General features: G+C 39.9%; 1 protein-coding gene across 1 annotated transcript; it reads right to left on the bottom strand.

Annotated features, from left to right (window-relative positions):
* Positions 1 to 163: 163 nt before the first annotated feature.
* Positions 164 to 1,102, bottom strand: Olfr340 (olfactory receptor 340). Its single transcript, NM_146951.1, has one exon. It carries the CDS (start codon positions 1,100 to 1,102, stop codon positions 164 to 166), a length of 939 nt encoding a protein of 312 aa, NP_667162.1.
* Between the last annotated feature and the right edge of the window lie 12,560 nt (positions 1,103 to 13,662).

Here is a 13,662-nt window from a genome sequence, read left to right as displayed (position 1 = left end):
GCAACCTTCCTAAGATACTAAATATCAGTAAGAGAGTAAAACAAACAGGAAAAGCTACAAGAAGTGAGTGAAGAGAAGAGAGACATGTGAAATTTCCCTGACATAAAAAAGATGAATGGAGAAAAGAAGGAAGTAGGGATGCTAACAAGGAAGACCATGCCCATCACTGTGACCAAAGTCTCCCGCTGAGGATATTTCTCAGCGCTCCTTTCATATCCCGATTTCTCAAACTATAAATAAAGGGATTCAGCATGGGTATGACCATAGTGTACATCATAGCCACAATGGCATCCTTGTCACTAGTGTTATTAGATGAGGGGACAAAATATAGTCCAATGATGGCTCCATAGTACAAGGAAACCACACAGAGGTGAGAGCCACATGTGGACAAGGCTTTGCAGATTCCCTTGATGGAGGGAATTTTCATAATGGTGACACCAATGTGGCCATAAGAGACCAGAATGCATATGAATGGCAGGGTAATGACCATATTACCTAAAACAAGGATGACAAGCTCATTGATGGTAGTGTCTGAGCTGGACAGCTTCAGCAAGGTAGACAGGTCACAGAAGTAGTGGGGGATGGTATTGTTTCTAAAGTAAGATAGTTGTACCAAGAGAAGAGTGTGCACAAGGGAGTTGGCAGTAGATAAAGTCCAGGATACTACTATTAGAAGAACACAGAGGTTCTCACTCATAATTTGTGAATAGTGCAGAGGGTGGCAGATGGCCACATACCTGTCATAGGCCATGGAGGTCAGAAGAAAGCTCTCAAGATCAGCAAAAAATGAAAAGAAATACACCTGGGAAACACACCCAGCATATGAGATGGATTGACTGTGTGTCAGCATATTTATGACCATTTTTGGAGATGCGACTGATGAGAAAGAGATGTCTGTGAAGGCCAAGTGACTGAGGAAGAAGTACATGGGGGTGTGGAGGTGAGAGTCCAGCCTGATGAGTAGGATGATGAGCAGGTTCCCCAGCACAGTTGTCAGGTACATGGCCAGGAACAGGGCAGAGTACAGGCCTTGGTCCTCTGCTCGAATGGGGAGTCCCAAGAGGATGAATTCAGACACAGTACTCTCATTATCTCTCCTCATTCTCTTGTTTTTCTGCTGTTATTGAAAAGAATAGATGGGAAAGAGAAGTAAATTTAACTATTACATTTTAGAAACATTTTATGAATCATGAGTACTGAAAATTACATTAATTCAAACCACTTAGTACACTTGTTTTTACCTTAATATGGAGATATTTGTCAGAGTAATATTCTAGTGATAGTTAGCAATGGATATAACATGGAAACAACAGAATGTGTTTTTAAAGGGAAACAATGAACCATCAGAACTATTATCAGATGAGACCCAGTTGTAGATCAAGATGCCTGGACTTTACCAAGACAGTATTAAATCATGGAATTAGTGTATAAATTGAAACCAGCCAATTGAAAATTCTATACAATTCCAATGACTATATGTCTTTTAAGCTTTCTTAAATGCACCTGCCCAATGGTGTCTTCCCATCAATTAAATCCAGATAGTGGGACCCATGGAGCTACATTAGATCTGAGAGATGCCAGGATCGGGGGAGTTTACTGAAAGCAGGATGTGCTGATGTTCAAAGCATTAAGAGCATGAGTCTGTGCCACTAATATAAAATGCCAGTACCTAATTGCACAGAGCTATGAGTTCTTCCCATAATATCAGCCAAAGAAATTCCTTGTGTTTTTCTTGCAAAAGCAAATGTCGCATTTTACTCTTAACCTGGGTACTTAAGCCAAAGACTATTACCTATGCATTTACAGCATTTTTCTGTGTTGCTAACATGGTGTTTCTCTCTTTTTTTCTTCAATCATGCCTTACCAATGTGAGCAATCACAAAACAAAAGGACATGGAACATAATAAAATTAGAATTGATATCCTAGCAGCTGAAAGAGCTGTGTTATTATATTCTATTTGAAGATTTGTTTAGTGACCAGTTTGTCCCTGTGACTGGCAGTCATCTATTTGCTTCTTCACTCATTCCAGGATTAAACTAGAGTTAATGTATGAATTACCAACTTAACAAAGACCATTTTTAATGTGCCTATACTTCATCTCAATCTGTAAAAGCAAAATTCAGTTAATGTGACATTGCATAAAATTAATTATAGTACTTTTTTATTATAGTACTTTTTACTTATTTCTGTGTTAGTAGTAATTACTTTATCACAATGAAAATGCTCATTATCTATCTGTACATGCATAAACTGTTTCCAATATTTTTATTATTTTGATCATTATTCCAATAAGCAGTATTATTCTTATGTCATTTTAGATAGAATATATGATATATTTTTTAAATGAGTTTAGAGAAATAGGCATCCATGGTTTTGCAAAAATGTCAAGTCATGTGAAGCCAAGATCATGAAAAAGCTGATGTTTGTTCTATGAAATGTCTTTAGAGGAAGAGGTTACATAAGAATATTATAAATATGAGTCTCTGTGTAAGTGTTTGGAAGTACATTTCTAGGGGCTTTGAGAAACAAGGAAAACCCAAGGAAATAACCAGTCATAGAAATGTAAATGTTGGAGAATATATGAGAAGCAGGCAGATATAATATTTAATTTGCTATAATAAAAAGTTCCCACCTGTTTAAGAAAAGTAACAGCCCCCCCCCCCTGCAAAAATTTAAGTAATGAAAAATAGTAAATGTAACAAAAAATAGAAAATGGAATGCTGGCTGAAGTTAGAAAGCAGAATGGAGAAGCCAAGAATATTACTGGAATGTGAACAACAAGAGAAATTATGAAAACATTACAGAGATTTGGGGAAAGTTGGAATAAAACACAGTAAATTTTGTCCTTAAATTAAATGTGAACACAAAGGATTATTTTCCTGCTTTCTTTCAAAAACGGATGTTTAAGAAAAAATATTCTATGGAGCATTTTGAGAGGGTATATTCTTTTATTTCAAAGTTTAAGCAGGTTCTCAGTGCAACATAAATTACTGCATAGGGAACTGTATACCAGTTCATGTTGTGATCATTGAGATGGGAAGCGCATGCTGAACAGAGAGACAGAGAATAAGACAGAGAACCACAGAGGGAACCCCAAACATATACAGTGATACAGAAGAGTTTACATTCTATGCCTGTTCTGACAAGCAAGCTACAGATAACTTTAGAAAAATAAAAAGCATGGAAAAGCTCTTGCATTTCTCTCTAGAAGAAACAGCTGGATCACCTGAAGCAGTCATTCATCCAGCACAACAAACAGAAGAGTAATAAGCTCAGAATCAGCTATGATAAATATGTGAATATATACATTGTCTACACATACTGGGAAGTCCATGTGAGCTCTAATTTTGAAAATCATGTAGAGGACCTAGGGTGAAATCTCTGTCCCCAGATCCAAATTAAAGACATACAGGATAAAATTGCTTCATTGTCATTGACTCCCTTAGGAAAAGAACTTTTTACAAGCAGGCACGAGAGTACCTTTACCCTTGAGAACTAACAGTAGCAACTATAACAAGATTCTTCATCATTTTGGCCTGTTTAAATCATGACCCCTGCGAGAGAGCAAACATTCCCAACTCAAAAGACCTGAAAATGTCTTCAACAAAATCACAGAAAAAACTTTCCCAACCTAGAGAAAGAGATGGACATAACTATAAAAGAAATCTATAGAACACCAAATAGTTTGGACCACAAAAGTCCTCTCATCATATAATAATCAAAACACCAGATGCACAGAAAAAAGAAAGAATATTAAAACCTGTAAGAGAAAAAGACCAAGTAACATATAAAGGCAGACTTATCAAAATTACACCAGACTTCTCAGTAGAGACCTTAAAGACAGAAGATCCTGGACAGAGCTCATGCAGAATCTAAGACAGCATAAATGCCAAGTCAGGCTACTATACCCTGCAAAACTCTCAATCATCTAGATTGAGAAAACAAAATATTCCAAGACAAAACCAAATTTAAACACTATCTATCTACCAATTCAACCCTGCAGAGGATTCTACAAGGAAAACTCCAACACTAGAAGGGTACCTACACCAAGTGAAAAACAAGTTATTAATAACATACACATAATGCCACATACAACAACAAACATAACAGGAACTAACAATCTAGTCCTTAGTATCTTTCAATATCAAAGGACTCAGTTCACCAATAAAAAAGACATATGCTAACAGATAGGATATACAAGCTGGATCTAGCATTTTGCTGCATACCAAAAAAAAAAAAAAAAAAAAAAAAAAAAACACTTCAATGACAAATACCAACACTAGCTCGGAGTTAAAAGTTGGGGAAAAGTCTTCCAAAAAAGAAGTGGGAGTTGCCATTCTAATATGTAATAAAATAAACTTTCAACCAGAAGTAATCAAGCAAATTGGGGAAGAATACCTCATATTTATGAAAGGAACATCCACCAAGAGAGGGTCTTAATTCTGAACATTTATGCCCTAAATGCAAAGGCACCGACATTAATAAAAGAGATTTTACTAAAGCTCAAAATACACGTTGAGCCCTTCTGGTCCCCGCCAGCACCAGGGAAGCTTGGATGCAGAGTCTGCAGACACCCGCAAGGACCCCACAGGACCCTTCACAGGATCGTAAGAACTCTGGTGAGTGGAACACAGCCTCTGCTCCAATCCAATCGTGAGGGGCCTGAGACTGCATTAATTAGGGAAGCAGAAAACCCAGCCTGATCAGGGTCACAAGACCCTTCTCGGCCATGCCAGCACTGGCGTTCCTTGGGCACGGAGTCTATGGACACCCACAAGGAACCCACAAGACCATCCACGGGATCTTAAGACCTCTGGGGAGTGGAACACAGTGTCTGCTCCAATCCAATCATGCGGGACATGAGACTACATTAATTAGGGAAGCAGAAAACCCATCCCGATCAGGGTCACAAGACCCTTCCGTGACATGACAGCACTGGGGTTTTTTGGGTGCAGAGTCTCCGGACACCCGCAAGGACCCCACAGGACCCTCCACGGGATCTTAAGACCTCTGGTGAGTGGAACACAACTTCTACCAGGAGGCAGGTTCTAACATCAGATATCTGGGCACATTCCCTGCAAGAGGAGACCCTGCCTGCAGAAAGTACTTTGACCACTAAAACTAAGTAGAGAGCAAGTCTCCCAGGTCTGCTGATAGAGGCTAACAAAATCACCTGAGGAAAAAGCTCTAACCAGAGACAATAACAACTAACTCTAGAGATTACCAGGTGGCGAAAGGCAAACTTAAGAATCTTACTAACAGAAACCAAGACCACTCACCATCATCAGAATGCAGCACTCCCACCTCACGCACTCCTGGGCACCCCAACACACCTGAAAAGCTAGACCCAGATTTAAAAGCATATCTCATGATGATGCTAGAGGACATCAAGAAGGACTTTGATAACTCACTTAAAGAAATAGAGGAGAACACAGCTAAACAGGTACATGAACTTAAAGAGGAAACACAAAAATCCCTTAAAGAATTGAAGGAAAACACGACCAAACAGGTGATGGAATTGAATAAAACCATGCAAGACCTAAAAAGGGAAGTAGACACAATGAAGAAAATCCAAAGTAAGGCAACGCGGGAGATAGAAAAGCCAGGAAAGAAATCTGGAACCATAGATGCGAGCATCAGCAACAGAATACAAGAGATGGAAGAGAGAATCTCAGGTGCAGAAGATTCCATAGAGAACATCGGCACAACAATCAAGAAAAATACAAAACGCAAAAAGATCCTAACTCAAAACATCCAGGAAATGCAGGACAAAATGAGAAGACCAAACCTACACATAACAGGAGTAGATGAGAATGAAGATTTTCAACTTAAAGGGCCAGCAAATATCTTCAAAAAACTTATAGAAGAAAACTTCCCAAACCTAAAGAAAGACATGCCCATGAACATACAAGAAGCCTACAGAACTCCAAATAGACTGGACCAGAAAAGAAATTCCTCCCGACACATAATAATCAGAACAACAAATGCACTAAATATAGAATATTAAAAGCAGTAATGGAGAAAGGTCAAGTAACATATAAAAGCAAGCCTATCAGAAATACACCAGACTTTTCACCAGAGACTATGAAAACCAGAAGAGCCTGGACAGACATTATACAGACGCTAAGAGAAAACAAATGCCAGCATAGGCTACAATACCCGGCCAAACTCTCAATTACCATAGATGGAGAAAGCAAAGTTTTCCATGACAAAACCAAATTCACACATTATCTTTCAAAGTATCCACCCCTTCAAAGGATAATAACAGAAAAAAACCAATACAAGGATGGAAACCACGCCCTAGAAAAAGCAAAAAGTAATCCCTCAACAAACCAAAAAGAAGACACCACAAAAAACGATGCCAACTCAAAAAACAAAATTAATAGGAAGCAACAATTACTTTTCCTTAATATCTCCTAATAATAATGGACTCAATTCCCCAATAAAAAGACATAGAGTAACAGACTGGCTACACAAACAGGACCCAACATTCTGCTGCTTACAGGAAAACCATCTCAGGGAAAAAGACAGACACTACCTCAGAGTGAAAGGCAGGAAAACAATGTTCCAAGCAAATGGTCTGAAGAAACAAGCTGGAGCAGCCATTCTAATATCAAATAAAATCGACTTCCAACCCAAAGTTATCAAAAAAGACAAGGAGGGGCACTTCATACTCATCAAAGGTAAAATCCTCCAAGAGGAACTCTCAATTCTGAATATCTATGCTCCAAATGCAAGGGCAGCCACATTCATTAAAGACACATTAGTAAAGCTCAAAGCACATATTGAACCTCACACAATAATAGTGGGAGACTTCAAACATCACTTTCACCAATGGACAGATCGTGGAAACAGAAACTAAACAGGGACACAGTGAAACTAACATAAGTTATGAAGCAAATGGACTTAACAGATATCTACAGAACATTTTATCCTAAAAGAAAAGGATATATCTTCTTCTCAGCACCTCATGGTACCTTCTCCAAAATTGACCATATAATTGGTCACAAAACAGGCCTCAACAGATAAAAAAAATATTGAAATTGTCCCATGAATCCTATCAGACCACCATGGACTAAGGCTGATCTTCAATAACAACATAAATAATGGAAAGCCAACATTCACGTGGAAACTGAACAACACTCTTCTCAATGATACCTTGATCATGAAGGAAAAAAGAAAGAAGTTAAAGACTTTTTAGAGTTTAATGAAAATGAAGCCACAACATACCCAAACTTATAGGACACTATGAAAGCATTTCTAAGAGGAAAACTCATAGCTCTGAGTGCCTCCAAAAAGAAACTAGAGAGAGCACACACTAGCAGCTTGACAATACACCTAAAAGCTCTAGAAAAAATGGAAGCAAATTCACCCTAGAGAAGTAGAGGCCAGGAAATAATCAAACTCAGGGGCGAAATCAACCAAGTGGAAACAAGAAGAACTATTCAAAGAATCAAACAAACAAGGAGCTGGTTCTTTGAGAAAATCAACAAGATAGATAAACCCTTAGCCAGACTCACTAGAGGGCACAAGGACAGCATCCTAATTAACAAAATCAGAAATGAAAAGGGAGACATAACAACAAACCCTGAAGAAATCCAAAACACCATCAGATCCTTCTACAAAAAGATATACTCAACAGAACTGGAAAACCCGGAAAAAATGGACAAATTTCTAGACAGATACCAGGTACCAAAGTTAAACCAGGATCAAGTTAACAATCTAAACAGTCCCATATCTCCTAAAGAAATAGAAGCAGTCAATAATTGTCTCCGAACCAAAAAAAAAAAGCCCAGGACCAGATGGGTTTAGTGCATAGTTCTATCAGAACTTCAAAGAAGATCTATTCCCAGTTCTGCACAAACTATTCCACAAAATAGAAGTAGAAGGTACTGTCCCCAACTCATTCTATGAAGCCACAATTACTCTGATACCTAAACCACAGAAAGATCCAACAAAGGTACAGAACTTCAGACCAATTTCCCTAATGAATATCGATGCAAAAATACTCAATAAAATTCTTGCTAACCGAATCCAAGAACACATCAAAACAATCATGCATCCTGACCAAGTAGGTTTTATTCCAGGGATGCAGGGATAGTTTAATATACGAAAATCCTTCAACGTAATCCATTATATAAACAAACTCAAAGACAAAAACCACATGATCATCTCGTTAGATGTGGAGAAAGCATTTGACAAAATCCAACACCAATTCATGATAAAAGTCTCGGAAAGATCAGGAATTCTATGCCCATACCTAAACATATTAAAAGCAATCTACAGCAAACAGGTAGCCAACATCAAAGTAAATGGTGAGAAACTGGAAGCAATCCCACTAAAACCAGGGACTAGACAAGGCTGCCCACTTTCTACCTACCTATTCAACATTGTACTTGAAGTCCTAGCCAGAGAAATTCCACAACAAAGGAGATCAAGCTGATACAAATTGGAAAAGAAGAAGTCAAAATATCACTATTTGCAGATGATATGATAGTATATATAAGTGACCCTAAAAATTCCACCAGAGAACACCTAAACCTGATAAACAGCTTCGGTGAAGTAGATGGATAGAAAATTAACTCAAACAAGTCAATGGTCTTTCTCTACACAAAGAATAAACAAGCTGAGAAGGAAATTAGGGAAACAACACCCTTCTCAATATCACAAATATTATAAAATACCTTGGCATGACTCTAACTAAGGAAATGAAAGATCTGTATGATGAACTTCAAGTCTCTGAAGAAAGAAATTAAAGAAGATCTCAGAAGATGGAAAGATCTCCCATGCTCATGGATTGGCAGGATCAACATTTGTAAAAATGTCTATCTTGCCAAAAGCAATCTACAGATTCAATGCAATCCCCATCAAAATTCCAACTCAATTCTTCCATGAATTAGAAAGAACATTCTGCAAATTCATCTGGAACAACAAAAAACCTCGGATAGCAAAAAATCTTCTCAAGGATAAACGAACCTCTGGTGGAATCACCATGCCTGACCTAATGCTTTACTACTGAGCAATTGTGATAAAAACGGCATTGTACTGGTATAACGACAGAAAAGTAGACCAATGGAATAGAATTGAAGACCCAGAAATGAACCCACACATCTCTGGTCACTTCATCTTTGACAAGGGAGCTATAACCATCCAGTGGAAAAAAAGACAGCATTTTCAACAAATGGTGCTGGCACAACTGGTAGTTATCATGTAGAAGAATGCAAATTGATCCATTCCTATCTCCTTGTACTAAGGTCAAATCTAAGTGGATCAAGGAGCTCCACATAAAACCAGAGACACTGAAACTTATAGAGTAGAAAGTGGGGAGAAGATATTGGCACAGGGGAAAAATTCCTGAATAGAACAGCAATGTCTTGTGGAGTAAGATCGAGAATTGACAAATGGGACCTCATGAAACTACAAAGCTTCTGTAAGGCAAAAGACACCTTCAATAAGATAAAAAGGCCACCAACAGATTGGGAAAGGATTTTTTCCTATCCAAAATCAGATAGGGGATTAATATCTAATATATATAAAGAACTCAAGAAGGTGGACTCCAGAAAATCAAATAATCCCATTAAAAAATGGGGCTCAGAGCTGAACAAAGAATTCTCACCTGAGGACTTGAGCCCCGGGCTACCTTGCCAGCAGAGTCTTGCCCAACACCCGCAAGGGTCCACACAGGACTCCCCACGGGACCCTAAGACCTCTGGTGAGTGGATCACAGTGCCTGCCCCAATCCAATCGCGCGGAACTCGAGACTGCGGTACATAGGGAAGCAGGCTACCCGGGCCTGATCTGGGGCACAAGTCCCTTCCGCTCGACTCGAGACTCGAGCCCCGGGCTACCTTGCCAGCAGAGTCTTGCCCAACACCCGCAAGGGTCCACACGGGACTCCCCACGGGACCCTAAGACCTCTGGTGAGTGGATCACAGTGCCTGCCCCAATCCAATCGCGCGGAACTTGAGACTGCGGTACATAGGGAAGCAGGCTACCCGGGCCTGATCTGGGGCACAAGTCCCTTCCGCTCGACTCGAGACTCGAGCCCCGGGCTACCTTGCCAGCAGAGTCTTGCCCAACACCCGCAAGGGTCCACACAGGACTCCCCACGGGACCCTAAGACCTCTGGTGAGTGGATCACAGTGCCTGCCCCAATCCAATCGCGCGGAACTTGAGACTGCGGTACATAGGGAAGCAGGCTACCCGGGCCTGATCTGGGGCACAAGTCCCTTCCGCTCGACTCGAGACTCGAGCCCCGGGCTACCTTGACAGCAGAGTCTTGCCCAACACCCGCAAGGGCCCACACGGGACTCCCCACGGGACCCTAAGACCTCTGGTGAGTGGAACACAGCGCCTACCCCAATCCAATCGCGTGGAACTTGAGACTGCGGTACATAGGGAAGCAGGCTACCCGGGCTTGATCTGGGGCACAAACCCCTTCCACTCCACTCGAGCCCCGGCTACCTTGCCAGCTGAGTCGCCTGACACCCGCAAGGGCCCACACAGGATTCCACACGTGATCCTAAGACCTCTAGTGAGTGGAACACAAATTCTGCCAGGAGTCTGGTTCGAACACCAGATATCTGGGTACCTGCCTTGCAAGAAGAGAGCTTGCCTGCAGAGAATACTCTGCCCACTGAAACTAAGGAGAGTGCTACCCTCCAGGTCTGCTCATAGAGGCTAACAGAGTCACCTGAAGAACAAGCTCTTAACAGTGACAACTAAAACAGCTAGCTTCAGAGATTACCAGATGGCGAAAGGCAAACGTAAGAATCCTACTAACAGAAATCAAGACCACTCACCATCATCAGAACGCAGCACTCCCACCCCACCTAGTCCTGGGCACCCCAACACAACCGAAAATCTAGACCCAGATCTAAAAACATTTCTCATGATGATGATAGAGGACATCAAGAAGGACTTTCATAAGTCACTTAAAGATTTACAGGAGAGCACTGCTAAAGAGTTACAGGCTCTTAAAGAAAAGCAGGAAAACACAGCCAAACAGGTGATGGAAATGAACAAAACCATACTAGAACTAAAAGGGGAAGTAGACACAATAAAGAAAACCCAAAGCGAGGCAACGCTGGAGATAGAAACCCTAGGAAAGAGATCTGGAACCATAGATGCGAGCATCAGCAACAGAATACAAGAAATGGAAGAGAGAATCTCAGGTGCAGAAGATTCCATAGAGAACATCGACACAACAGTCAAAGAAAATACAAAATGCAAAAGGATCCTAACTCAAAACATCCAGGTAATCAAGGACACAATGAGAAGACCAAACCTACGGATAATAGGAATTGATGAGAATGAAGATTTTCAACTTAAAGGGCCAGCTAATATCTTCAACAAAATAATAGAAGAAAACTTCCCAAACATAAAAAAAGAGATGCCCATGATCATACAAGAAGCATACAGAACTCCAAATAGACTGGACCAGAAAAGAAATTCCTCCCGACACATAATAATCAGAACAACAAATGCACTAAATAAAGATAGAATATTAAAAGCAGTAAGGGAGAAAGGTCAAGTAACATATAAAGGAAGGCCTATCAGAATTACACCAGACTTTTCACCAGAGACTATGAAAGCCAGAAGAGCCTGGACAGATGTTATACAGACACTAAGAGAACACAAATGCCAGCCCAGGCTACTATACCCGGCCAAACTCTCAATTACCATAGATGGAGAAACCAAAGTATTCCACGACAAAACCAAGTTCACACAATATCTTTCCACGAATCCAGCCCTTCAAAGGATAATAACAGAAAAGAAGCAATACAAGGACGGAAATCACGCCCTAGAACAACCAAGAAAGTAATCATTCAACAAACCAAAAAGAAGACAGCCACAAGAACAGAATGCCAACTCTAACAACAAAAATAAAAGGGAGCAACAATTACTTTTCCTTAATATCTCTTAATATCAATGGACTCAATTCCCCAATAAAAAGACATAGACTAACAGACTGGCTACACAAACAGGACCCAACATTCTGCTGCTTACAGGAAACCCATCTCAGGGAAAAAGACAGACACTACCTCAGAGTGAAAGGCTGGAAAACAATTTTCCAAGCAAATGGACTGAAGAAACAAGCTGGAGTAGCCATTTTAATATCGGATAAAATCGACTTCCAACCCAAAGTTATCAAAAAAGACAAGGAGGGACACTTCATACTCATCAAAGGTAAAATCCTCCAAGAGGAACTCTCAATTCTGAATATCTACGCACCAAATGGAAGGGCAGCCACATTCATTAGAGACACTTTAGTAAAGCTCAAAGCATACATTGCACCTCACACAATAATAGTGGGAGACTTCAACACACCACTTTCTTCAAAGGACAGATCGTGGAAACAGAAACTAAACAGGGACACAGTGAAACTAACAGAAGTTATGAAACAAATGGACCTGACAGATATCTACAGAACATTTTATCCTAAAACAAAAGGATATACCTTCTTCTCAGCACCTCACGGGACCTTCTCCAAAATTGACCATATAATTGGTCACAAAACAGGCCTCAATAGATACAAAAATATTGAAATTGTCCCATGTATCCTATCAGACCACCATTGCCTAAGACTGATCTTCAATAACAACATAAATAATGGAAAGCCAACATTCACGTGGAAACTGAATAACACTCTTCTCAATGATACCTTGGTCAAGGAAGGAATAAAGAAAGAAATTAAAGACTTTTTAGAGTTTAATGAAAATGAAGCCACAACGTACCCAAACCTATGGGACACAATGAAAGCATTTCTAAGAGGGAAACTCATAGCGCTGAGTGCCTCCAAGAAGAAACGGGAGACAGCACATACTAGCAGCTTGACAACACATCTAAAAGCCCTAGAAAAAAAGGAAGCAAATTCACCCAAAAGGAGTAGACGGCAGGAAATAATCAAACTCAGGGGTGAAATCAACCAAGTGGAAACAAGAAGAACTATTCAAAGAATTAACCAAACGAGGAGTTGGTTCTTTGAGAAAATCAACAAGATAGATAAACCCTTAGCTAGACTCACTAAAGGGCACAGGGACAAAATCCTAATTAACAAAATCAGAAATGAAAAGGGAGACATAACAACAGATCCTGAAGAAATCCAAAACACCATCAGATCCTTCTACAAAAGGCTATACTCAACAAAACTGGAAAACCTGGACGAAATGGACAAATTTCTGGACAGATACCAGGTACCAAAGTTGAATCAGGATCAAGTTGACCATCTAAACAGTCCCATATCACCTAAAGAAATAGAAGCAGTTATTAATAGTCTCCCAACCAAAAAAAGCCCAGGACCAGATGGGTTTAGTGCAGAGTTCTATCAGACCTTCAAAGAAGATCTAATTCCAATTCTGCACAAACTATTTCACAAAATAGAAGTAGAAGGTACTCTACCCAACTCATTTTATGAAGCCACTATTACTCTGATACCTAAACCACAGAAAGATCCAACAAAGATAGAGAACTTCAGACCAATTTCTCTTATGAATATCGATGCAAAAATCCTCAATAAAATTCTCGCTAACCGAATCCAAGAACACATTAAAGCAATCATCCATCCTGACCAAGTAGGTTTTATTCCAGGGATGCAGGGATGGTTTAATATACGAAAATCCATCAATGTAATCCATTATATAAACAAACTCAAAGACAAA

This window comes from Mus musculus, chromosome 2, assembly GCF_000001635.26.
Source record: "Mus musculus strain C57BL/6J chromosome 2, GRCm38.p6 C57BL/6J".
NCBI classification, from domain to species: Eukaryota; Metazoa; Chordata; class Mammalia; order Rodentia; family Muridae; genus Mus; species Mus musculus.
Note: the sequence above shows the minus strand (reverse complement) of the source record. Positions and strands in the feature narration are given on the sequence as shown.

Coding starts and splice junctions, on each gene's coding strand:
- Olfr340 (NM_146951.1), bottom strand. CDS start 1,102: ATGAGGAGAGATAATGAGAGTACTGTGTCTGAATTCATCCTCTTGGGA.